At 36.6% G+C, this 25,077-nt stretch overlaps 1 protein-coding gene and 1 pseudogene across 1 annotated transcript; one reads left to right on the top strand and one right to left on the bottom strand.

Annotated features, from left to right (window-relative positions):
• Positions 1-241: 241 nt before the first annotated feature.
• LOC122050958 (40S ribosomal protein S26-1-like) lies at positions 242-2,652 on the bottom strand. The gene is made up of 5 exons (XM_042611834.1): positions 2,589-2,652; positions 2,424-2,516; positions 2,184-2,268; positions 1,977-2,107; positions 242-617 (listed from the first exon to the last, which is right to left on the bottom strand). The coding sequence occupies exons 1-5, from the start codon at positions 2,589-2,591 to the stop codon at positions 537-539; spliced, it is 393 nt and encodes a 130-aa protein (XP_042467768.1). The 5' UTR covers positions 2,592-2,652; the 3' UTR covers positions 242-536.
• Positions 2,653-2,900: 248 nt separating this feature from the next.
• LOC122050957 lies at positions 2,901-15,695 on the top strand (annotated as a pseudogene).
• Positions 15,696-25,077: the final 9,382 nt, after the last annotated feature.

The following is a 25,077-nucleotide window of genomic DNA, read 5'->3' as shown; positions in this document are numbered from 1 at the left end:
CAATCCAAATTAAAAATCATGACCTTTCCAAAGCTTCTACCAATACAGTTCCACCAATATCAATTCCGTGTTCTAGATCCAGAATTATGATTTTACAAACATAGATTAGTAGTGTTCCTGTAATTGTTGTGTGATACAAGTTTAATAAAAAAAAGTTAAATTTATTTTTTAAATTTTAATTAGACTACACCTAAGGTGACATTATAAACTCAGGAAAGAAGCCTTTAGAAAGCAACAAAAATTATGAACACTAAATTTATTCTCAATCTCCGTTTAACTAAAATGACAATAATACAAAATAAACACACGAGAATGACATTGTTCAGATAAAAAGTGCAGAGTTCATACTGACGTTCAACAAACAAGAAAAGACACTACAAGAATAACCAGAAAGAAGAGTGACAATCAAAGTTTGATTAGAAATGATAACCCATCAAATGCAAATATTTTTCTAAGAAACTATCAAATCCAACACAACGAAGCCATTCATAATGGACGGGAAAGGCTGGCAGGGGCGCTTCGCCTTTTGCCACTTATCATGGACGGGGAGGTGCAGGGCCGGATCCAGGAGCTCCGGCAGGGCGAGGTGGTCCTTGGCCAGGCCTTGTCTGATCATCCTGCAGGACCACACAGGGAAATTCACGGGAGTCAGGGAGTTTCGACCAATTAGAAACTTCTGTGACATTTCTGGACAGAGTAATATAGACGCATACTGAAATTATACCAAATCGGATACCAATCAAATAATCATAAAGGTTATCCAAAAGAGAATAATAATTAACCTCACAAAATTATGCACACATTCAAAAGGGAGATGGTCAACAGAAAATTAGCTAGGCACTAGTTTTTGAGACCTAGAAAAGGGGGTTGAGACCACATTGAAAGGGGCACTCATTCTGGGATATATAAAACGATTAAGTCACATGAAAAAGACTTCTAAAAGCATTCAAGGTCTGATCATAACTTCACCTCGACCTACTCTACTGAAATTAATTTTGGACCAATTCATCTTGAAGGATCTACTCCTCTTCCAGACTACTTTAACCAACTTAGCTCAATCTAACCTGAAACTACACCCATCTCAATAGAACTCCAAACAATTAGGTCAAATCACACTTATTATTCACTCAAATTGACCCAGCTCTTTCAAACCTAACCTCGTTAGTTTCCTTGGCAGTTCAGCCTTCCCAACTAGCTGCTGGCATATATTTCCACATCTGTTATAGATTTGTTAATAATAGGATACGACAGAGCCATTGCAGGAAAGAGCTATAAAAAAAAGTAAGGTAGAGATCTGACAAAAATAGATGACGCTGTCAGTTCTAAAAGATTAAAGATCCAAGATTGAGTTCACGAGCAGATAAGGTAAGCCCATCCCTTTAAGACAACTGAATAATAAAGGAGGTGAAAACATGAAAATGGCATCATTGAAATTATACTATGCAAATGGGGAGCAACTATAAAACTCCCGCTACAAACATTTAGCTCAAGTGTATACAGTAAATGACCTATCAAAGCACTCATATTTAACTTGGGAAATACTTGCTTAATTAGTTATATGTTCTAATCATTGAAAGAGTTGACAAGAATAATAAACAGGGTGGCCATGAAGCACTCCTAATTGCACTAGTCGCATAGCAAGAAGTTGTGAAGATCAAATGATTAATTGTTGAGGAATGGGATCCTAGTAGCCAATAACCATGTTCTTAGTATGGATCTCAAATAGACATTTAAATTATACATGCAATTTTTTAGAATACTGGAAACAAATGTTTAACTAGCAGCTAATGAAGCACAAAAAGATTTCACTACTGTCAAAAATGGATCCTTTAGTGCGTGATTAAATATACAAGTTAAAAGGGCACCTGTAACTTCATAGGCGAAAAACTGTGTAATTAACAACTAAATAGGAATACACTAACTAAGAAAGTCCAGTCAAGCACAAATAATAAGTCCAAAAGTCCTCAGAGAGGTACCCGTCGTCTGAAACGCTGTGGAGGTTCACGGTTCCTTCTATTGGTGCGAGACCTCACCCTTACAACTTTTGAGTGAATTGCACAAGACACGCAGTACTGCACCTTGATGTATAGCTTAGGAAGAGTGTATCCTGAAAAGAATTCAGGAAATTAGAGTAGAATTACTTTGCAATTGCGGCAAAAAAATATTCAGGCTCTGGTGCTCACCATCATATGCACAAGCCTCCTGCACGTCCCTCACGGCTGCCTGCTCTACTATGTTCCTCACAAGAAACCTCTTGATTGCTTTGTCCTACACCAATAATTAAGCATCAAATGAGTCGACATATCAACAAAAAATCCAAAAACCAAACCAACGAACACAGTTCCCAATGCCGCTTCGATTTTATCATCTATAATTATCTAACGAAGAAATCATATTAAAATAGAAGGCCCAGCGGATGTCACCTTGGGGCAGCACTTCCCACAGTTGGAGCAGCGTATGAAGTTAACGTGGCCGCGGCCATGCTTGTTGCGCCCGCCGTTCCTGCGTTTGAAAGTCTGCAGAAACGAGTACCAAAACAGATCCAGATGAGATTAAGAATAAGAAGAAGAAGAAATCCAGATCAGTACCATCTTCCGCGCCGACGAGCGACCTGCTTAGGGTTACGGCGAAGCGAGACGGCCCAGAGGGAACGCGTAAAGTAAATATATATAGATCCTACGGGTGCATCCTTGCCGTCCATCATTTATTGGACGGATATGACTTATGCCAGATTCTAGCTTATCTTTTAGGATCCAGTCCAATTCGAATTTTAATATGCAGTCGAGGCCTCCCATCACAGCCACCCATTTCTTGATGGCAAATAATTTGTTTCTTGGAGCTCATAATTGCTTTGGAGTTCCAATTATATACATTCGAATGGCGGGGATTGCATCGCGACTGGAGCGAACGGTGATTGCCAAATCTTTTGATTGCCTCTCTCTCGTCGTCTCCTCGTTCCTCCCTCTGCTACTTCAAATCTCTGCTCGATTTCAGCTACACGGACACTGGATTTATTCTTTGGGATTTATTTCATCTCTCAATCGCTGTCTTCGTCGGAAGGATTGCTCAATTAGGCCGTTTAACGAAAGTTGCTGTTTGAATGAATGGAACTTCGGTGTTTTAGGGTTTTTACATGGTCGTCTCCGTACCTTATTAGTGTTTTATTTTTTTCCGTCTCCTGTTCTTTGTCAGTTTGAGATTTCCTGGTGCCGCGATCTTGATTCTGTGAGTGTAGCGGAATAAGAATTGGTTGTTTTCTTTACGAATGGATCAAACCCGCAGAGCGGTGGAAACGTATTGGAGGTCTCGTATGGTTGATGGAGTGACTTCGGACGAAGATAAGGTTGCTCCTGTTTATAAATTAGAGGAAATTTGTGATCTTTTGCGTACTTATCCCGCGGGCATTGTGAAGGAGGTGTCTGATTATATCCTCAAACGCCTTGATCAAAAAAGCCCAATTGTGAAGCAAAAGGTACAAATTCTTGCCGCACACTTATTTTTTCGATTTTATTTCTTTTTCAAAAAATCGTAGAAATCCTGACGTCTACATTATTAGTTGTTTATTCTACTATGTTCGTCACAATGAAACATGGAATTCTATTTCTAAAATTGACACGAAATGGAATCTAAATTCTAGATTAAAACCCATTCTTTCCCATGGCATGTTTTTGCAGTATGTACAATAATTTTAAAATTTCTCGATTGATCGTGTGAGTTCCTAGCCAATACAGCCCATTTTTATGAAATGATAGTTGTGTTTTCTGGCACAATATTTTTTGAAAATATGCAATCTAAATTCTCTTTATCTGTATATTTGCATAGTACTAGTCTTACTAAATTTAACCGCTGTCGCTGGAAATATATAAATTTATTGACACTATGATGAATATTTATTTTACATATTACTGTCACAAGGCTCTTCGGCTGATCAAGTATGCAGTGGGAAAATCTGGAAATGAGTTCAGGAGGGAAATGCAAAGGCATTCTACAGTGATTCGTCAATTGTTCCATTATAAAGGTGAGCTAGATCCCCTTAAAGGGGATGCCCTTAATATGGCTGTTCGGGAAACTGCTCACGAGGCCATTGCTGCTGTCTTTGCATCTGATGAGAACAAGAAAGTTACACCAGTAGAAGGTCTTAATAAGCGCATCCAAGGCTTTGGTAATACAAATTTTGAGGTTCCTGCTGAAGAGAAAAGATCATTTGTCAGTGAAGTGGTAGGTCTTGGTAGCGCCACCATCAAGCACAGACTAAACACCATAGCTGCTGCCCACTTGTCAGGAAAGGACGATACTGGCAGTTATAGGAGTCCATATCTTTGAAGGTCTCTAATGACAGAAATAGACAATCGTAATGATTATCAAGGGATTGAATACCGGACAGAAAGCCAGGATGCTTCTGGGGTGCCAGGAAGAAATTCTGGGACATGGGGTTCTAATTCAACGCTGAGTGTTCCCACTTCTGCAGGAAGTGAGGACACAACTTCAAGTAATAGTGGGGTTAAGAGTCATGAGGGAAGACTTTTCGAAACAATTGTCACATCTGGTGGTGTACGTTTACAACCAACTCGTGATGCTCTGCAAGTTTTTCTTTTGGAGGCTGCAAAATTGGATGGATTGGCTATGAGTCATGCCTTAGAGATGAAGCTCAAATCTCAATTGTGGCAGGTTAGCTAGATGACACTTGTTCAATATGCTGATTATTTTGCATACAAGTTCTGGGTCTATTTTTTTAGTTTAATGCACACCCATAGAAACTCTTATTATTAATTTTTATGGATAAGAGTATCTTCACAGTTTTAATCATCATGCTATTCATTCATCTTGACATAGTTTTTTGAGTAATCTGGACCTTAAAATTTAAAGATAGTAGAAGCTACACTAACTGGGCTAGACGATCAGTATCTTAGGAGCTAAATTTGATTGGGTTTTCATGTTCCAAGGATCATATCTAACTTTTCCACTGTATTCCTAAGCAGTGACATTCATCAAAAGTAGATTTCGCTTTCTTTACTGTATCATATAAGAGGTAATTTTCAATCCATGAAAACCCGCTTTAACTTTTAAGTAGAGATATTTATTTTAGTTTGTTTGTCATTAGCATTTACTTGATAGAACTTATTGCTTATTACATAAAAAACTACACTTTATATATGTTTACTATATGAATGGTGTTTATTATGGGTTATTAACATTATAACAAAGGAAATTTTTGAATGTTCATAATGCTGTTTGTTAATGGAATTCAATACATTCTATAAATTTTATTTATCAAATAAGTTTTTTTTTCAAAAAGTTAACTTGGTTAAATTGTAAGATCTCATGATTTTATGCTTTAGCCCTACAATTTGATCCAATGAACCTGATCGCTTTTATGTTAGATCTCAATCCTAATAACTTGCTTGCTCTTTCTCCTATTGCTAACATGACATTTTTCTAGTTTGAGCCTTGCCAATGCTAGAAAAACATATTATTTTCGAGTAAGTATGTTAGACTAAGTGTTTTTTGCCAAGGTTTAAAATCTCGACCCGTGTGAGGTTTCAGGCTCTAACCGAAACGATACAGTTTCGGTATCGTATCATATCGTGCCGACATAGTTTCAATATTTTTTTAGATATAAAATATATTAATTAAAAATAAAAAATTTAATTTAAATAATAAAAAATAAAATATTTTATAAAATATCTATATATATATATATATTAAATTAATGAGATGATTTTATTATGCTTTAATTAAGCTTATTTAAATTATCTCAATTATAGCTAGGAGTTGATTAAAATTATTAACTTAAGTTAAAACTTCGCACCTACTATTCTACTCACCTGTTTTGTGCCGTGACGTGTCGCAAGGCCAACGCAACGCCTTCAGACCGGCCTCCAAGCTAGTGCAATGCATCTGGAGGTGTCGTCAAGCCAGCGCAATGCATCTGGAGGCGGCCAGCACAACGTGTCGTCGCGACCTCTAGGGCACTCTGGCACCGGAGGCATGGCTATGCCGATGGAAAAATTTATCGCTTGACATGCCATCCACAATTCTCCAAATGGTTAGACTTCCTCCTTTTATAGGCCCTAGGTATGATTCCTTCAAATGACACCTTCTCACATGTTACTCAACCAGTAGAGAATAAAGTCATTCTACCTTTTGTGAAAGCGTTTGACGACCGTCAAGTTTGTGCATGCATTGCCTGAGTAAGATGGGCGGTTATGCACGCACATATATGCGGTAGAATACTTGTGAATTATATAATTCAACAAATAAAACTTTGAAAATGAATGATCATGCTCGATGTTGCATGGGGAAAAAAATACATTTATTAATTACGTCAAGAACATTACATAATTCCAAAAAAAAGATGTAAAGATGAGTGACCTTGCATGCAACCATACACTGCTTGCATGAATATGATGAGCAACAATCAACGATTGTTGAGCATTAAGCAATTTTGGCAAAAAAAAAAAAAATACTAGACGATTACTAATCAACTGTTGATTGGGAGGAAACAAGTGGGATAAAGCGGGTTAGGGGGAGGGGCATTTTGGAAAATACGTTAAAAACAGTTGTGCATTCAAAAGTAGAGGTGTGCACCTTTGGTTAAACACATTAATTTTACTTCTACTTTTACTATTATTGAAGATTCCTACTCTCTGGTTCTTGTCACATATTTCTTTTGCCATCGATTAGGGAAGTCCTATCCAATTCAGAGTCTTTTGTTACATGTTACTTACTAACCTTTTAGCTTTCATACTTGCTTCTTTGTGAAAAACTTAATTGGGTTCATAGCTAGTTCAATTCAGGTAGATTGCTCGATATAGTATCTTTTCTTTTAACTTTGCTTATCATATCTTCACTTTGGTTGAACTAATCCCCATTTGGTTATACTATTTTACTTTTCCTAAGCTTCTCTAAACTTGCTTTGATAGAACATCCTAAAGTAATTGTTCCTCTATCATTTTGAATGTGCAACCTAGGTTAATAACGCTGGATGGGATAGAGATTATCTCAGGCTAAGGAGAAAAAGGATTTATGTAAGGATGTAAACGAGCCGAATCGAGCTGAATCGAGCCGAACAGTATTAGGCTCGAGCTCGGCTCGTTTAAGTTATATTCGGGCTCGAGCTCGAATTGAGCTTTTATCACAAGGCTCGAGCTCGGCTCGTTTTAGAATTATCAAGCTCGCGAACAGTTTGAGCTCGGTTCGTTATTAGCTCGATTATCAAAATTAACGAGCCTAACTCGTTAAGCGAGCTCGGGCTCGTTTTTGGCTCGTTTTAGAGCTGATTTTTTGCCCCATTTTAAAACTCATTTTAAGGTTCGTTTTAGAGCTCGTTTTTTTACTCGTTTTAGAGCTCGTTTTTTTGGCTCGGTTTAAGGCTCATTTTAAGGCTCGCGAGCCTATAAACGAACATGTTCGCGAGCTCATGAGGCGAATATCCTTAAGCTCGAGCTCGGCTCGATAAAACTGTCGAGCTCGAAATAGAGCTCGAGCTCAGCTCGATAAGATAAACGAACGAACTCGAACGAGCTTTTTACCGAATCGAGCTCCGAATAGCTCACGAACCGTTTGATTCATTTACATCCCTAGATTTATGGAGAAAACAAGAAGATAATTCGAAAGTCTCTAGTTTTTACCCCTAAAGGAAAGTCTATTCAATAATCAAGATAATCCCTTAAACAACTAAACAGGACGCTTATATAGACAAACTCTAACTCATAAATACCTGACATACCAAAAATACCCTAAATACCATAAAAATAGAAATTACTAAATATAGTAAAAAGGATGTTCCGATCCTCTTAAAAGGTCCTAAACAATATTTTTCAGACTCAAAACTTGGCGGTTACGGGTTCCACCCGTAGCAAATGTATATCTTTGAAGGGGCTACGTGTGAGCACAAACAGAGCCGCGATCCGATATCCGAATCGAAAGTTATAACCCATTGAAGATTGGGTCCTCCTATATTGGTCCTGCATCAGTCAAGTCACTTGAGTTGAAAAAAACTCGTCCTTAAGTTCGTAGTAGTATCATTAGTATTCATAGAATAAGAGCCAAGTGCTTCACATTAAAAACATCAGAAGTCTTCAAATGACTTGGAAGGCGCAGCACATTGTCATTGATCTTTTGCAGTATCTCACATAGTTTAATCTTTCGATCTTTCAGCTTATTATACTCGCCAACAGGGAAAGGATTACGAGTTAATATAGCTAGACAAAATCTTTGACTTCAAAAAGTACCTGACGACTATGACTATCAACCCAAGTCTTGTACTTGTTATTGCTCTCAAGAATTGCCAATTTCACTTGCTTATGAATGCCCCCGGAGATGCTCTACCATCTCATCTGCTTTTTGACTAAATCGTCCTACACGTGGAACAGGGTCTAAATCCAGATTCTCGGATAGGTTTTGCCGATAGACAATCTCAAAAGGACTCAAACCTGTGATTTGTTATAGACAAACTTTGCTTGAGGTAATGCCAAGTCCTTAGACATCTTAGAAGATCCCAAACTTCGATTCACAACCTCTGAACATCTGACTGGGGTGGTAGGCATCGCTAAAGTTCAATAGTGTTACTAGTTTTCCCCATAAGCTCTTCCAGGAATGACTGATGAACTTGGTATCACCGTCTGAAGTCATGGATTGAGTAATGTTATGTAAACGCACGATCTCTTTGAAATAAAGATGGGCAATCTAGACAACATGTATAGTCTTCCTGCAACGTACATCATGTGTCATCTTTGAAAATCTGTCAACCACAACAAGATTAGAATTCGAGGTTCGTTGGATGCGGAGTAATCCTAATACAAAATCCATGGTGGCAACAAACCAAGGAGCTTCAGAAACAGGTAAAGGAGTGTACAAGTCCGCATTGGTGAGAATACCCATAGACCACTGTCATAGATAGCATCAGTCAACAAAGTGAGTTACATGAATAGTTAACTTGGGTCAATAAAAATTAGCAGAGATAAGAGCCCGTGTTTTGTCACGACTGAAGTGCCCTTCATTATGAAGCTCACTAGCTCACTTTCATTGATAATCTGCTGCCTCAATGAACAATTGGAACGCACAACTGTAATCCACGAAACAGATATTCATTATGTAAAATAAAATCATAATGAGGACTGTCGTGTATCTCCTAAAATATCCTTCCATATAAAGGGTTAGCGTACATGTCTGCAAAAACCTCGAAGCCTGCAACTTTGGTACTCATGGAGGTAAGTAATGAAGAGCGATGGTTCAGGGCATCTGCGATATGGTTCAGGTTCCCTACTTGGTGTCTTAGCATAAAAGTGAACTCTTGCAAATAAGTCACCCACTTGGCATACCACTTACTCAGCTTGTGTTGACCATCGATGAAATTCAAAGCTTCATGATCAGTAAACAGAATGAACTCCTTCGTAGTGACGTCAATGCTTCAAGGACTAAACAATGGCATAGAACTCCAAGTCATAGATAGGATAATTCTTCTTGGATCCGGACAACTTCTCATTGAAGAAAGCAACTCGACGCCTATACCAATGCCGAATGCATCACAATTGACCCCCGAATACTTGGTCAATATCAGGAAGTGTCAAAATTGGTGCCTCGGTCATCTTCTGCTTACTAGTTGAAAGCTAGCCTTTGCCTCTTCAGACCACTTGAAATTGCGTCCCTTGAGACTCTCAGTAATGGGAGCAATTAAAGTGTTGAAATTTTTGATGAACCAATTATAAAAAGAAGTCAATCTGTGAAAACTTTTGACATCGTGCAAGGTCTTTGGCTGAGGCCACTCCAAGACAGCATTTATCTTCGATTGATTTGCGTGAACACCATCGGTAGACACAATAAAACCAAGAAAAGTTACTGAGGTCGTAAAAAAAGAACACTTCTTCTTGTTGACAAATGATCACTCCATCTTTAGCGTTTCAAAAACAGCACGAAGGTGATCAAAATGTGATGCCTCTATCGAAATGTATATGAGGACGTCATCAAAGTAGACCACCACAAACCTTCTCGTAAAAGACTGCAAGATCTGATGCATAAACCTCATGAATATGTTGGGCACGTTGGACAATTCAAAAGGTATGATCATCCACTCATATAGCCCATGTTGCGTCTTGAATGTTGTCTTCTATCGCCTTATTCTGATCTTGTGTAGCAATTTTTGAGAAGACCCTAGAACCGGATAGTTGATCCAACATGTCATTCAAGCGTAAAATTAGAAACCTGTACTTAATTGTAATCTTATGATGGCTCGGTTGTCAACACATATGCCAGGAACCAACCTTCTTTGACACTAAAACTGCATATAGGCTCATGCTCTCACGGATATAACCCTTCTTTGACACTAAATCTGCTGTAATTCTTTGGCCTCCTTGGGATTGAGGCGATATGTTTGTCAATTAGGCAAATTCAACCCCGAAATAATCAATCTAATGTCGGATATCTCGCATAAGTGGTAATCAAGAAGGAAGATCCTTTGAAATCAACTCATCAAAATATGCTAGCAGCTGTTGCACTTCGGTCGATAACTGATCATCAGTGGCTAGGACATTTTACAAGGGTCGGTGCAACCCCCCTAAGTAGCGTGCCACCATCTGCTCCTTCATCTCAGATAAATCATTCCAAGCAACCAACTAGTAGAATCATCCGTATAATCGTTGACCTATCTTGGGCCTTGTCTCAACGCGTGAAGTCGTTGAAACAGAGTTTGAGTGTAGCCGAAAGGAAGTGCTCCCTCATCTGCTTCTTCATCTTCTCCCAATTGGTTATTTTGGGTTTTCCCTGCGTGTCTCGTGAGCGTCGTAACTATTCCCACCACGTCAATGCTCGACCCGTGAGTCTGATGACAATAAGCTTCACCTTCATCAACTTCCTTATACTTAAAAATATGCTCTACTTCGTTGATCCAATCAACGAAGCCCTCTTCTTGTAACGTACCAAAAAATTCGGGCAGATCAACTCGAAAATCGAGGTCTCCATAATGCTCCTCTTGACCAAGGCATTCTCGGTTTGTAGCTCGATGGTGATAAGGATTCTCGAAGGTAGACTCAGATTAACGATTTGAGATCTTCGATCTTTAAGGTTTCACGCCACTAGATGCTAGAATAAAACTTGTCTATGTAATTCCTCAATTATCATGTCCTGAACGCTTCGGCCACGGTGGCTTCCTCAATCGGAATCGGCCTATTGTTGTGACCGTGACCACGACCATGACGACCTTCCATTGGATCTAATCTGCTCTAATACCAACTAACACTGGGCGTGATAACGATTGTCCTACGAGCTAAGGAGAAACATGATTTGTCGAGAAAACAAGAAGAGAATTTGAAAAAAAAAAACGAAGAGAAAGTCGTCGTCTTATGTTTTACCGAAAAAGGAAAGTTTTTTCAATAATCAAGATAATCCTTCAAACAGCTAAACTGGACACTTATATATATACAAGCCATAACCCATAAATACCCATATATCAAAATACCATAAAAATAGAAATTATTAAAAATAGTTAAAAAAAATGTTCGGATCCTCCAAAAAGGTCCTACATGGTATTTTTTGTATCTGAAACTTAGCGGTTAGAGGTTCCATCCATAACAAATATAGGGATAAAAGAGCTATGTGTGAGTGCAAATGAAGCCTTAATCCGATATTTGAGTCAAAAGTTATGACCCATTGAAGATTGGATCCTCCTATGCTGGTCCTGCATCAGCCAAGTAAAAGCTTGCCTAAGAGAAAGTTCGTGCTAAGTCTTCCACCATCAGTGCATCAAAATTTGAGAAATTGAGACATAAGTATGTTGGTTGGTCCTAGGAAGATCGTACCGGTTCCACTGTACAAAAATTTTGTACAAGTGTCGAACCTTTCCTAAACAACCTATTGTGCTCTTTAGAAGTTAAATTAGGAATCGCAGACGGAACTTAACATCATTGATTCCAAATTTAACTTATCTGTTCTTAATGGTTTAGATTTGGATCGCAAGCGGAACTTAACACTATTGATCCAAATCCACCTATGTTATAAATTCCATTAAATATTAATTTCCAAAATTGGCTTCCAGGACTGCATGGCGAGGCACATGGTCTTCTTGGGTATGGGAGCATCCACCACCGCCTAGACAAAGCCTTTTAAGGAAAGTTAATATTTAATTTCCTTATATAACTCTAGATTTAACCAAAAAGAACAATCGAATCACAAATTCGAAAAACAAAAAAAAACACAAACTCGAAAAATAAATTCGAAAACTAGAATCTATTGTCTCTTGTGTTTGGAATTCATACAAAGAAAAGCTAGCATGATGCGGAAAATAATTACTAATTATACCTTTCTTTGTATACAACGACCTCTTGATCTTCTGTTGTATTCCTCTCCTCCACTTGGACGTCGTGTGGGCGACGATTTACCAAGACGAAATCCGTCCAAACCACTTCTTCTTCTCCAAGAATCTTTAGCCACCAAGGGATGCCAAAATAGGAAATTTCCTCTCTTCTTCTTCTTCTCCAAGCAATCGGCCACCATGTACTTGTCCTCTTCTTCTTCTTCCTCTCTAAGCAACCGGCCACAAGGATTAAGAAACCCTTGATACCGCCGGCTCTAAGGAAGCAAAAAAGAAGACAAGGTGCCGCCGGCTTTATAGAAGAAACAAAGAAGAGAAGGGGAAAGAAGATGGCCGACCACAAGGAAGAAGAGAAGGGCCGCCCACACCAAGGAGATAGGGAGAGGAATAGAAATATGTGTGTGCTCATGAGGCACCCTCTCCCTTTCTTTTATAATCCTTGGTCTTGACAAAAAAATGATTTTAATAACAATTAAAATCTCTCTCTTTTAAATTTCCTATTGTCTATAGCAACAAAAAGAAAGTTTTAAAATTAATCTCTCTCTTTTAACCATGTAGACAACTACAATAAAGGAAAGATTAATTAAAACTTCTCTTTTAAAATCATGGTTACAAAAAAGAAAAGTTTTATTAAAATCTCTTTTTTAAATTTTATAGACAACTACAAATAAGGAAAGATTTTAACAATATTAAAATCTCTCTTTAATCTTTTGTAGATAGCTATAAAAAGAAAGATTTTAAAATTTAAAAACTCTCTTTTAAACCATGTGGCATATTAAAAGAAAATTTTTAAAAATTTAAAATCTCTTATTTAAAATTTATAGAAGAGATTTAAAGAATTAAAACACCCTTTTAATGTGTTGTGGCCGGCCCCCTTTCAACGTTGGCAACAAATTTTCCATCAACGTTCAAGCAAACTTTTCAAACTTCTCAAAGCTTCTCATGTTGACACATCAAGCAAGCTTTTGAAAATTCTCAAAGTTTCTCACGTTGACAATTAGCAAGCAAGTTTTCCATCAACGTTTCAAGCAAACTTTTCAAACTTCTCAAAGCTTCTTATGTTGACACATCAAGCAAGCTTTTGATAATTCTCAAAGCTTCTCACGTTGACAATTGACAATTGACAAGCTTTTTAAAGCTTCTCACATTGACACAATTATGTGAATCATCCTTGGATTACAATACTAACATATGGACTAGAAGATGAATTTAGATGGATACAAAGCTTTATTGAGGCTACAACAGGGACCGAGAGGAGAAATTGGTTTTGGTCTCCCGATAAACTTAAGCTTTCCATGTTCGCCCCGAACACCCAACTCAAGTTTATCAATAATAACTCATGCCACTAAAGAGTTATTATTGAACTATCGCACCAATCCCAAATTACATTATGGGTTCCTTCTTATTATGAGTGTGTTATTATCCCTGTGTTTAAGATGTCGAATGCCCACTAATTAAATGAGTTACTAACAACCCACTTTAATTAATTTCTTAGTCCAAGAGTAGTACCACTCAACCTTATCGTCATGTCGGACTAAGTCCACCTGCAGGGTTTAACATGACAATCCTTATGAGCTCCTCTTGGGGACATTATCAACCTAGATTACTAGGATACAGTTTTCTTCTATAATCAACAACACACACTATAAGTAATATCATTTCCCAACTTATCGGGTCTATTGATTTATCGAGCTAAATCTCACCCTTTGATAAGTTAAAGAAATAAATACTAATTATATGTGCTTGTTATTATATTATGATTAAGAGCACACACTTCCATAATAACTAAAGTCTTGTTCTTTTATTGAGTCAGTACAAAAAGAACTTACCTTAAATAGTCCTGCTCAATACACTCAGAGTGTACTAGTGTAATTTATTAGTCAAGATAAACTAATACCTAAGTACACTACGACTATTTCAATGGTTTGTTCCTTTCCATCTTAGTCGTGAGCTACTGTTTATAATTTATAAAGAACTGATAACATGATCTTCTGTGTATGACACCACACACCGTGTTATCTACAATATAAATTAATTGAACAACTACACTTAGTAAATAAATGTAGACTTTTGACCAATGTGATTCTTATTTCTAAATATATATTTATATAAAAAGCTAGGTTTTTAGTATACACTCTAACAAAGTATCCCGAGTTCCTACCTCTTGCAATGCCTCACAATTTTCCATCAAGTCTTCAAAGCCAGACTCCGATTTCTTTTTCCACTGTTGCTCATCTTTGTTGAATTTTTCGAAGCTCGTCTCTAGTCAATTCTCCCCAAACTCTTGGCATTACATACAATTTTCCTACCCGAGACAAATAGACTTGAAATTGGTAGGTGGCTATTCTGCCACTATGACTATACCATCTCACCTCAGGCTGCTTATATTAGCTCCAGGATACCTGGGATTTTTCTTAAATCTCCTTCTAGTCACTGTTTTGAGGCCTTTGAACAATTAGAGGAAGGTATGTCTTCCTGAAATGGCCAAGACCATGCAGAAAGCCTCAATCTCACTTGGATGCCCTTCACCTCTATAATATTGGTGCCTTGACCATTTTACAACAACACAAGACAAAATGCTTCACCAAGTGGGAGACTCAGATCGATATTGGCAAGCCATGGAAGAGTTTTAAGATGGTCAGGAATTATTTTAATGGGGCAATGTTGTCAAATCTAGCCCTAAGCTTCATGGCCTCCCTCTTCTGCTGACTTAATCTTTTTCTGTTCTAAGATCATAGTTCAGTTTTTCCATGCGCAGATGACTGTCCTCAAGTATGTCTGAAAAGTTAGCATGCATCAACAAGCTACAGGATAAAATGTTGAGCTGAAAGGAAAAGAGCCTGAGGCAACTGAAGTGGACTTCTAAAGGAGCAGGTTGAGAACTTGACTTTAACTTGCACAAGCAAGAGAGTGCGGAGAATTCGCTAAAGTATCAAGTGCAGAAATGAGAACCAACAACTCATCTCCCACAGTGTTCGATTAACCTTGATCAGCCATGCACTCCAAATCAATCTTCATACTCAGAAGAAAGCTTCCTTTGACCTAAAGAGGCCTTACAAATTCAAGCAGCCAAGCACAACAAAGTTGTAGAGACTTGGAGTATGTTCACAAGGGAGAGCTAAACCAACACATCGTTCAACAAGCATGGTCCAGGAAATTCAAACAAACCCTATCATAGAGCACGTACTGATCAGAGATGCAAGAGGGCCGTGACAATAAAACTTTTGAAGAGGATGTCTGTCAGTTTGACAGCTATGATCTACCACTGAAGCAGTAGACCAAATTCCTAGCAGAGAGATTGAAAGAGAAAAACAAGACTGTTATAGGTGAGGGGGAAAAAATAACTTAACTCTTTGTTGGTTTACTCTTTTCAAGTCTTTTCATTTCATAACCTGCTGTGCATAAGAACTTACTCTTAGCAACAATTGATCTAGACTATTTCTTAATATTTCTTGCACCCTTGCTTTGTTTTTGCAATTGAATTTGTTCTTTCTCTTAAACTCAATTATCTACCTTCCATTGTCAATTCTTTGAACCTCGGCATTCAAGCCTGATTTAGACCTCTTCCTACCTCAATCTGAGACTCAGGTCTTTGACACCCCAACTTTAACTCTTTCCCAGATGCTTACATGTGCCTCAGATTTTGTGCTATTTTCTTTAGGGTTTCTTTTTAGAATTAAGTACCGCTGAGAAAATATTTCCGTCACTTTATTTCTTGAGTTGTTTGTCTCGGTGGGAAATACACTCTTAATCTTTGTAGATTCGAGGCTTTATGCCCCTTTTATTTCAATACACCTCTGACCTCTTTGGATTCTTGACTTGCCTTTAGGTGACGTGAGGTTTTAGTACTTATGTTATTTTCTTATATCTCTTGGGATCCTTGGTCTTGGTAGATTCAGGGTCTTACAATTCAGAATCGTCTGTTTGATGGTTTTTAACAGGTCGATCCGTAACCTTAACTGTCCAAGATGATTACGATTCACGGTTCAGATTCGCTAGTTAACGGTTTGATTCACAGTTCGTCACAGTTCAAAATTATTATATTAAAGAATTTAAAATTTATTAAAAAAGAGCTTGTAGTCATTTAAGTTGCCTACGTAACCCCTTAGGGTATAGGGGAATCAAAGCTCACATTTTTCTTTTACATTTTTCCCCTTTTATATTTGAAAATGACATTGTTACTTACTTCCATTTTTCGTTCTTGTTGTATTCGTTCCTTTGATATCAAAATCTTCAACATCGTCATCTGAAAGTTACATTCCTTGGATTCTTCTTGACTTTGGTCCAATCATTGAGTAATGCTTGGACTTCTAATGAGTCGGGAGACAAAGTTGATTGACGTTTATCTAATATGTTGCCGCCAGTACTGAATATCTGTTCCACAGTAACAATTGACACTGGACAAGCTAAAATTTTTTTGACAATCACGAAGAGGGCTGGAAAGCTTTGAGTCTTCTGTGATCATCACTTTAAGATATTGAAATTTTTACTATATGTTTCATTAAAATAAAAAAAAAGTCGTAAAATAATTCTCAAGTTCTTATATAGAACTTGAGGATCCTCGTGGACGTTTCATCCGTTCTTTTAATAAAAGTTGTACTTTTGTAAATTTTATAGGAACTTGAGAATCCTCGTGGACGTTTCATCCGTTCTTTTAATAAAAGTTGTACTTTTGTAAATTTTATAGGAACTTGAGAATCCTCGTGGACGTTTCATCCGTTCTTTTAATAAAAGTTGTACTTTTGTAAATTTTATAGGAACTTGAGAATCCTCGTGGACGTTTCATCCGTTCTTTTAATAAAAGTTGTACTTTTGTAAATTTTAAATTACTACTAGTAGTTTGTTGTATTTTAGAAATATTAGTTTATGTTTCATAATATTGATTATAAATATCATATAAATAAATTCCAAGGTTCTAAAATTCGCTAGGCGATAGTTGGGCGGCAGACCAGTGCCTAGCGCCTAGGCCGCCTAGGCGGGGACTAGGCGCCGCTAGGCGGATTCCTCGGTATCCCTTGTTTAATGTGGACTGTGGACAATGTCATATGCAAATCTAAATGTTGTCTTAAACAATTTCATAGCAATGAAGATCTAACTATGTATGCTGAAATAAATACATACTTTCCAATACCAAAAAATGGAAAACTATAAAAGAAAACTAATAATTTTGCGCAAAGAAAATATACTAGGCTCAGTAAATATGAGTAAAAGAAACAGTTAAACAATAGAACATGCAGTAAGTTATCATAATCATATAGTAAACATTAGAACATTGGAAAATAGTAGCAATAGTTCATTCAAGATTGCAATGCATTGTGAACTAGTAACCATTAAGCAAAATATAATTGTTAAATAACATAAATCATGTCTTAACAAAATGAGTTCAAAATTACACAACTAATAATATCTCATAGACTCATATTTATTCTGCTTCTTCTTCTCCATAATTTTCAATAACTTGTTCTTCATCGGACACAAACTCAATATCATTATTGTGATCCTCATCTTCTTCTTCGGATTCAAAATCATCTTCATGGAGTTCTCTCACTCTAGAGCTTCTTCGGGGTTGTAGATTTTCATCTGCTCCACTTGCTTCATCAACCATTTGCCAAGTGAGCCCGGAACCTAGTTCAACTTCATCATCTTCCCCGCCATCCACAATCCAACATTGTGCATTTGAAACATCTTTTGCAAGAAGAAGGACATCAACATTTCTTTCTTTTTCTCTTTTTTGTTTGTTCAACAATCTAGCATTAAATTGGACAAATACTAGATTGTTCAACCTGTTGGCATCCAACCTATTTCTTTTCTTTGTGTGAATCTAAAAAAACAGAGAAAGTAAATAATATAGTTAGTACTTGAATATAGAGTATAGACGTTAAAAATTATAACTAATTTAATTAAAGAGTAGACTGAAAGTTTAAAACTTACTTCTTCAAATGTACTCCAGTTTCTTTCACACCCAGATGAACTTGTAGTTAATGAAAGTATCCTCAATGCCACCCTTAGCAAGTTAGGTGTGTGAGCACCGTATGTACTCCACCATGCACATGGATCAAATGTATCATCATTTTTTTCACATGCTTTTGCTGCCAATGTTTTTCCAAATAACCCAGTCTTATTTCTATACTTTGGAAATTTCTTGTTAATAATTGTATCTTGTAAATCTAACTCATTGGCATGCAAAGTTTCCATGCATTCAAAAATTCCCATCGCGACCTCCTCATAAAGAGCAATCGAACTATCTTTGTAGTAAAAATAAGGATTCAACAAAAATGCAGTGGTATGCAATGATGTATCAAGTCTATCCTTTATTTTTGACTCAATAATGACTATGATAGGCTGATAATTTGATTTCACGTTATTCAGAGCCACCTTGATATCTTCTTTAGCTTGAAGAAGCTCCCCATATAGAAACCCCATCGATGACTTTCTATCTCCATCTACTAATCGAAGAACTCTTACCAAAGGAGCAAATATTTTCAAACAAAGTGTTACACCATTCCAAAAACTCATGCTCATCACTGTAGAGTAAGTCATTTTTCCTTTGTTTGTTTTTGACCATTTACATTTCTCCCACATATCACTTGTAAACATGGCCCTTAAACTAGCTTTTTTTTCAATCAAACTTTGCAATGTGAGGTGAAACTTCTCATCAATGATAAAGTCTTATGGTGAGCATAGATGAAAATGGTAAAAGCCTTGGACTGCTCAATCACCTTTTTATATCGTGGAAGTTTGCCAATACTTTCAAGCATGAGATTAATAGTGTGAGTTGCACATGAACTCCAAAAGATCCCGGGTCGTTTTTCTCTCATCAATTTAGCTGCAGCCATATTGTTGGTGACATTGTCTGTAACAATCTGAACAATATTCTGAGCTCCTACTTGTTCAACACACTTGTCAACATACTCAAAAATAAGTTCAGCTGTATGTGCCTCCTCTGAAGACTCCTTAGACTCTAAAAATGTAGTACCCTCTTTGCAATTAACACACAAATTTAAGATGCTTCTTCTTTTTCTATCACTCCATGCATCTGTCATGATCGAGCATCCATTCTTTGCCCATTCTTCTTCATGTTTCTTCAGCAATTGTTTTGTTCTTTCAACTTCGGCTTTCAATAGTGGCTCCCTAAGTTGATATTGAGTTGGAGGCTTGAATCCTGGTTCAAATTGACCTACTGCCTCCATTAGTTGCTTGAAGCTATCATTATCAACAGCATTGAATGAGATTCCATTTTCATAAACTCATCTCCCAACATATTGTTGAACTTGTTGAGTTCTCTTTTTGAAAAGAGTCTCATTTATATTTTTTTGCCGAAGTACTTTACTTCCATTGGAGCCTGCATTTTCTGGAGCAATTGCCGATGTATATTTATCCATGGGGCCAAGTGGAAGAGGTTTTTTAACTCCATCCATCCCTTCAATTTCAAGACCTTCTTCTTCATCTACGGAAATAGTCAGCTCTGCTCTACAACTTTGTTCTTCCATTATTTTGTTCTTCTTTCTGTTCCTCCCTTCTAAAATAGCCTGTTTGCACTTATTTTTGTCTTCTTGAGATGCTTTTCGACAACCAGATACATTTCCAGGTATATTTCCAATGTGCTCCTTTATCCTATACACTCTCCTGACATTGCTTTTCCACATAACTTACATTTAATTTTGTCGAGGTTCTTAGGATCAATCAATATCCCAAACTCCCATCCGATGTCATTTGACTTTCTTCTAAAAATTCCGGATTCGGGTTGAGTGACAGATGCTGTCGAAGATGGATTGCTTGCCATTGATAACAGTCTAACAGATAATCTGAAAAAATAATATATAACAAGACATAATCACATAACATATTAACATGATAATAAAATTTAATTATATCATACAGACATACAATACAAAATATTTCAATAACATTAAGTCATTAACAAGTCTGACAATATTTTTTTATATATCTTAATCTAATTAATAAAATTTATTCGATATTTGTTTAAATAAATTAAATTTTAAATATATTTTTTATATTTTTAAATCTGTTTTATACTTTTATAAATTAATAATATTTATTAGAATTTTTAAAATTTTAATGTATTTTTCATATTTTTAAAACTGATTTATATAAATTAATAATATTTATTAGAATTTTTAAAATTTTAATTTATTTTTCATATTTTTAAAACAGATTTATATAAATTAATAATATTTATTAGAATTTTTAAAATTTTAATATAATTTTAATATTTATAAATCCGATTCATATAAATTAATAATATATAAAATTTATAAATATGATTTATATAAAATATAAATTAATAATATGTATTATATTTATTAAATTTAAAATATTTTTTATTTCTTAAATCTGATAAATGATAATATTTATTATAATTTTTAAATCTGTTAATATATAAATTAATATTTAATATTATTTATTTAAAAAAATTAAGTATATTATTTATATATTTAAATCTGATTATATAAGTTATAAAATTAATAATGGAATCTTAATTTTATATATTCAAAATTCTTTTATAAAAATTAATACAATTTATTATAAAAATAAATAAATTTAAAATATATTTGATTGGGATGATAATTTTATTAGGTTTTACGAACCAATTTATTATTGAATTTGAAATTATCCCCGTTAGGAATTGTTTTAATTTAATAAATCTAAAAAAAACGAAAAAAACAAAAACAAAAAACGCCGTCCCCCTCTCGCGACTCGCACGACGGCGCGGACGCCACCGGCCGCTACCGGCGCCTCGCGGGAGACATCCGACGCCGCCGGAAGCTCTGCCGGACGTGTCCGGCGAAGTCCGACGTTGCTTCCAGCGATGCCGGAAGCGTCGCGGAAAGCTTCCGGTGCCGCTGGAAGCTTCACGAGATGCTGTCGGACGCGTCCTACGACGCTTCCGGCGGTTGCGGACGCGTCCGGCGTCACCGGAGACTGCGCGACGATGACTCAACAGTTAACAACTTAACGAAACAACTTACCAGAGCCCGGAGCGACGAAGCCTTCGAAGTGGCGCACGGCGAAACAGCGACGATGACGACGCAACGACGATGAGGACGAAACAGCAAATTTGGAAGACGAAGCGGCGCACGGCGAAGACGTAAACAGCAAATTTGGATCAAAATATTAAAAATTTAAAACCTAAATAACTCGGTCGAGGCCCGCCGAGGCCCGATGAGTTCCGCCGAGGGCCGCCTAGGGCCACCGAGAGCCGCCTAGGACACCCGCCTGGGAGGTTTCCGACGCGGCAGCATGCCGCGCAGCGCTTAGGCGGCGCCTAGGCGGCCGCCTAGCTCGAGTTTTCGAACACTGATAAATTCTAGCATTATATATAATATTAATTGGATAAGGAGAAAAAGAATCTTTAATTAGAATTAAAGCATCATTTATAATTCTTGTAAAACTTCTAATTTAATCTAGAATATAAAGCAAATGTAATTAAATAAATTTCAAGAATAAAATAAAAATATTTTTACCATTTAATTTTCATAGCTAATATGTAAAAAGATAAAATTCATTATTAATACCTTCATTTAAAACTGATACTATATTAGAAAAAAAAATTAAAACTAATTGAGCAGTGGGATAATAAACATCGAAAAGTTGTTCGTATATATTGTTGTGAAAATAAATCTATATTAGTATTAGTATTTTGTGCAAAAAATGAACATAATAATTCTTTATATTGAAATGAATCTTGTAATAATTGGTATGTTAAATTCCAAAATATAGGCACATCACGTGAAAACTTTTTAAATCAAAATATATTCTATTGTTTCATTATAGATGGATGCAACTATAAATAAAAAAATTACAATTCTAATTGGTTTAATATAATTTTTAAAATTTTTTAATCCATCTCGAATACATAAATTTAAAACATAACATGCACAACGAATATGAAAAAAAAAACCGTCAAAATAGATTGACAAATAAATTTTAGATCATTTATACCAGCGGTATTAGAACTAACATTATCTAATGATATTAAAAATATTTTATGAGATTATTTCATATTCTTCTAAAATTAAGCAAAATAATCGTGCGATGTTATGATCATTATGTGATTTATCAAAAACTCTATAAGCTAACAATCTTTTTTGAAGGTTATAAGCGTTATCGATTCAATGATAAGTCACACTCATATACAAATGTGTTTGTCGATGATTACTCCAAATATCAGAACATAAAGAAATTTTATTATCTAAAATACTAAATCCATCAATTAAATTCTTTTTTCCTTGTTTTACTAATTTTTTAATTATACGAGTAAGTGTACTCTTAGGAACACGTTTAGCACATAAATTAAGAGATTTTTTATAAAAATTTTCAAATGTGCATTTAGGTCCAAAACTAAAAGAAATATGTTCTACGGAAACAAATTTAGTTAATGATTCTCTTAATTTATTATCTGAATATAAAAATAAACCGTAATCAATACTACTGCTAGTTAAAGAAAATCTAAATAATTGTATTTGAGAACGTTCGAGTCCATATTCCATCGGGTGCTTCATTTTTATATATCCTTTCAATGACCCATAGTCGTCGCCGACTTAGAATTTGTAGGAAGCATTGCAATGCTTACATTTTACATGCAATTCTCTCGACAGAAGAGTGTCATTCTCAAAATGTTTAGTGAAAATAGAAGGCCTTAAAGGAGGAATTTCTCGAACCTTATAAGTAATTGCATCGGTACTTCCTTGTATTTCGGATATTGGATTTGGAAGGTGCTCGATCTCATCATCGGTAGATTAAATGTTGAGGTTCTCGTGCGGATTCACTATTTTTTCCCCCTTCTTAGCTCGAGATGATGCAACTTCATAACCTCCTTCCATTGTAATTGAAAATTTGAAATGAAAGTGTGTAGAAATGAAGACGAAACCATATAGGGAATATGAAATTGAGATTAAAAGTAAAGAAAATGTGTGCGAAAATGATCAAATAAACTCTCTATTTATAGAATTTGGATAGTAACGAATACTAAATCATAGTCATTAATTAAAAACGATCAAATGATCTTAATTGTTGAAAAAAAATCTAAAAAACTCTACCCTCCCTCAACGGCTAGGAACTGGCGGTTCCAACGGTTAGGAACTGCTGGTTTCCAACGGGCAAAAAAAAAAAAGGTTAAACAGCGGTTAATCGACAGTCTTTCGATTTTTGACTTATGGAATCGAAATCGGCTCGGCATCCTGTCAGACCGGTTCGAGTTCGGTTCGACATTATGTCGGGCCGACTCCGGTTTGATCCGGCATCCTGCCAAGCCAGTTCTAGTTCGGCCTGGCGAATTGGGTCAACGGGCAATCGACCCGTCGAGCTGGACTCGGCTTGGGGTCGGGTCTACGTGTGGGAAGACAATTGGGGGAGGAGGGATCGGTTGGAACCCGGTTGGACCTTCCACTCGGGTCTCATGCTCGACCTAAGAGCCCGTCATAGATATAGTCGGGTCATTAGGAAGAGGGGATCCGGTCGTTGGTTGTTGTTGTGCAATAATCTCTGCGCTTGAGCGGTTATTAGCAGTTTCAAATCTTCTTGCGATAAAGTTACTATGGTGAGTCATGAACGACTCATCCATCTTCACGTTTCAAAGGCAGGTAAAGCTTCCACAGACGATGTCAAATTTAATCATGTTTGAAAGTGGAAATATGACGTGCTGGGCAGGTGACTTTGATGTTGGCTGTGCGAAAACTCCTAGCTGGAAAAATGACTTCAAGCGGTCCTACATGCCAAAAAAAAACGTCAACAACCGGTCTAGGGAAAGATCTCTGACTCTCAATTCAGTGACCGAGTGGAAGGCAGTAAGCAGTAATCAAACGAACAGTGGATGAGCAATGATGCATGTGTGTAGCATAAGCATACCTATGCCTGTGGATGAAGACTCTCTTTTATAATGTTACCGTTACTCTGTGCACGAATCTTGATGCATTGCCAAAAAGGACAAATCGTAAAGATACTCAGACACATTTTCCAAAATGGACTTGCAATTTTTTCATAGAAGCGTCTATTGCATAGTTGACACAAGGAATATTCCCTCAATTCCCTGATAGCTGTCGCACAAAACGACAAGAAGGAATGTTAGGCCGTTGGGTTGAGAGACTCTTAATATACTTAGCTGGTAATCTGACCAAGTCTCCTTTGTAGCCCGATCGCTGTCACTTGTAAGAATGGTCAGGTCGAATTTAAGGTATATCACCATAGACTCAGTTTTCGCTCGACCTCTTTGCTTGGTTAAAGGATCCGGTTGGACCAAATTTTAAATATGGCCGATCAAGCCTATGGTTTGATCGGTTAGATCACTTAGCCGGAATTGTTGATCATGTTATCTCGAGTGACGAAGAGGACTGTGTTGGGGTTGCAAGATTGCAAATATAGTTTCATATTGAAAACACATGACAAATATCATGAGTTTATAAGAAAAAGATATCTCCATTGTCATGAAGTTTTTTTGGTAGAGTCCAATATCAAAACCATGAGGGCTTAAGTCCAAAGTGGACAATATCATATCATTGTGGAGATATCTAAATTCTTTTTGATCCTTCAATTAGTATCAGAGTGAGGTTGCTTTTCACATGACTAATCATCGGAAGAAGCACGAGCCAAAGCTATAATATAAGATTGAATCATGTGGGTGAAACCTTGAACAAAGTAAAGAAGACCTTAAGTTGGTCAAGGTGACCCAATGCTCGAGGGGAAGCCCTGAGCAGGTCAAAAGTGACCCGATGCTTGAGGGGGGCCTTGTGGTCCTTTATTTGAGGGGGGGG

Source organism: Zingiber officinale, chromosome 3A (genome assembly GCF_018446385.1).
Source record: "Zingiber officinale cultivar Zhangliang chromosome 3A, Zo_v1.1, whole genome shotgun sequence".
Classification (NCBI taxonomy): domain Eukaryota; kingdom Viridiplantae; phylum Streptophyta; class Magnoliopsida; order Zingiberales; family Zingiberaceae; genus Zingiber; species Zingiber officinale.
This window is presented reverse-complemented; position numbering and strand designations above follow the sequence as displayed.

Coding starts and splice junctions, on each gene's coding strand:
- LOC122050958 (XM_042611834.1), bottom strand. Junction 2,269..2,423: donor GTGGGAAGTGCTGCCCCAAG/GTGACATCCGCT, acceptor TTATTGGTGTAG/GACAAAGCAATCAAGAGGTT. Junction 2,108..2,183: donor GGAGGCTTGTGCATATGATG/GTGAGCACCAGA, acceptor AATTCTTTTCAG/GATACACTCTTCCTAAGCTA.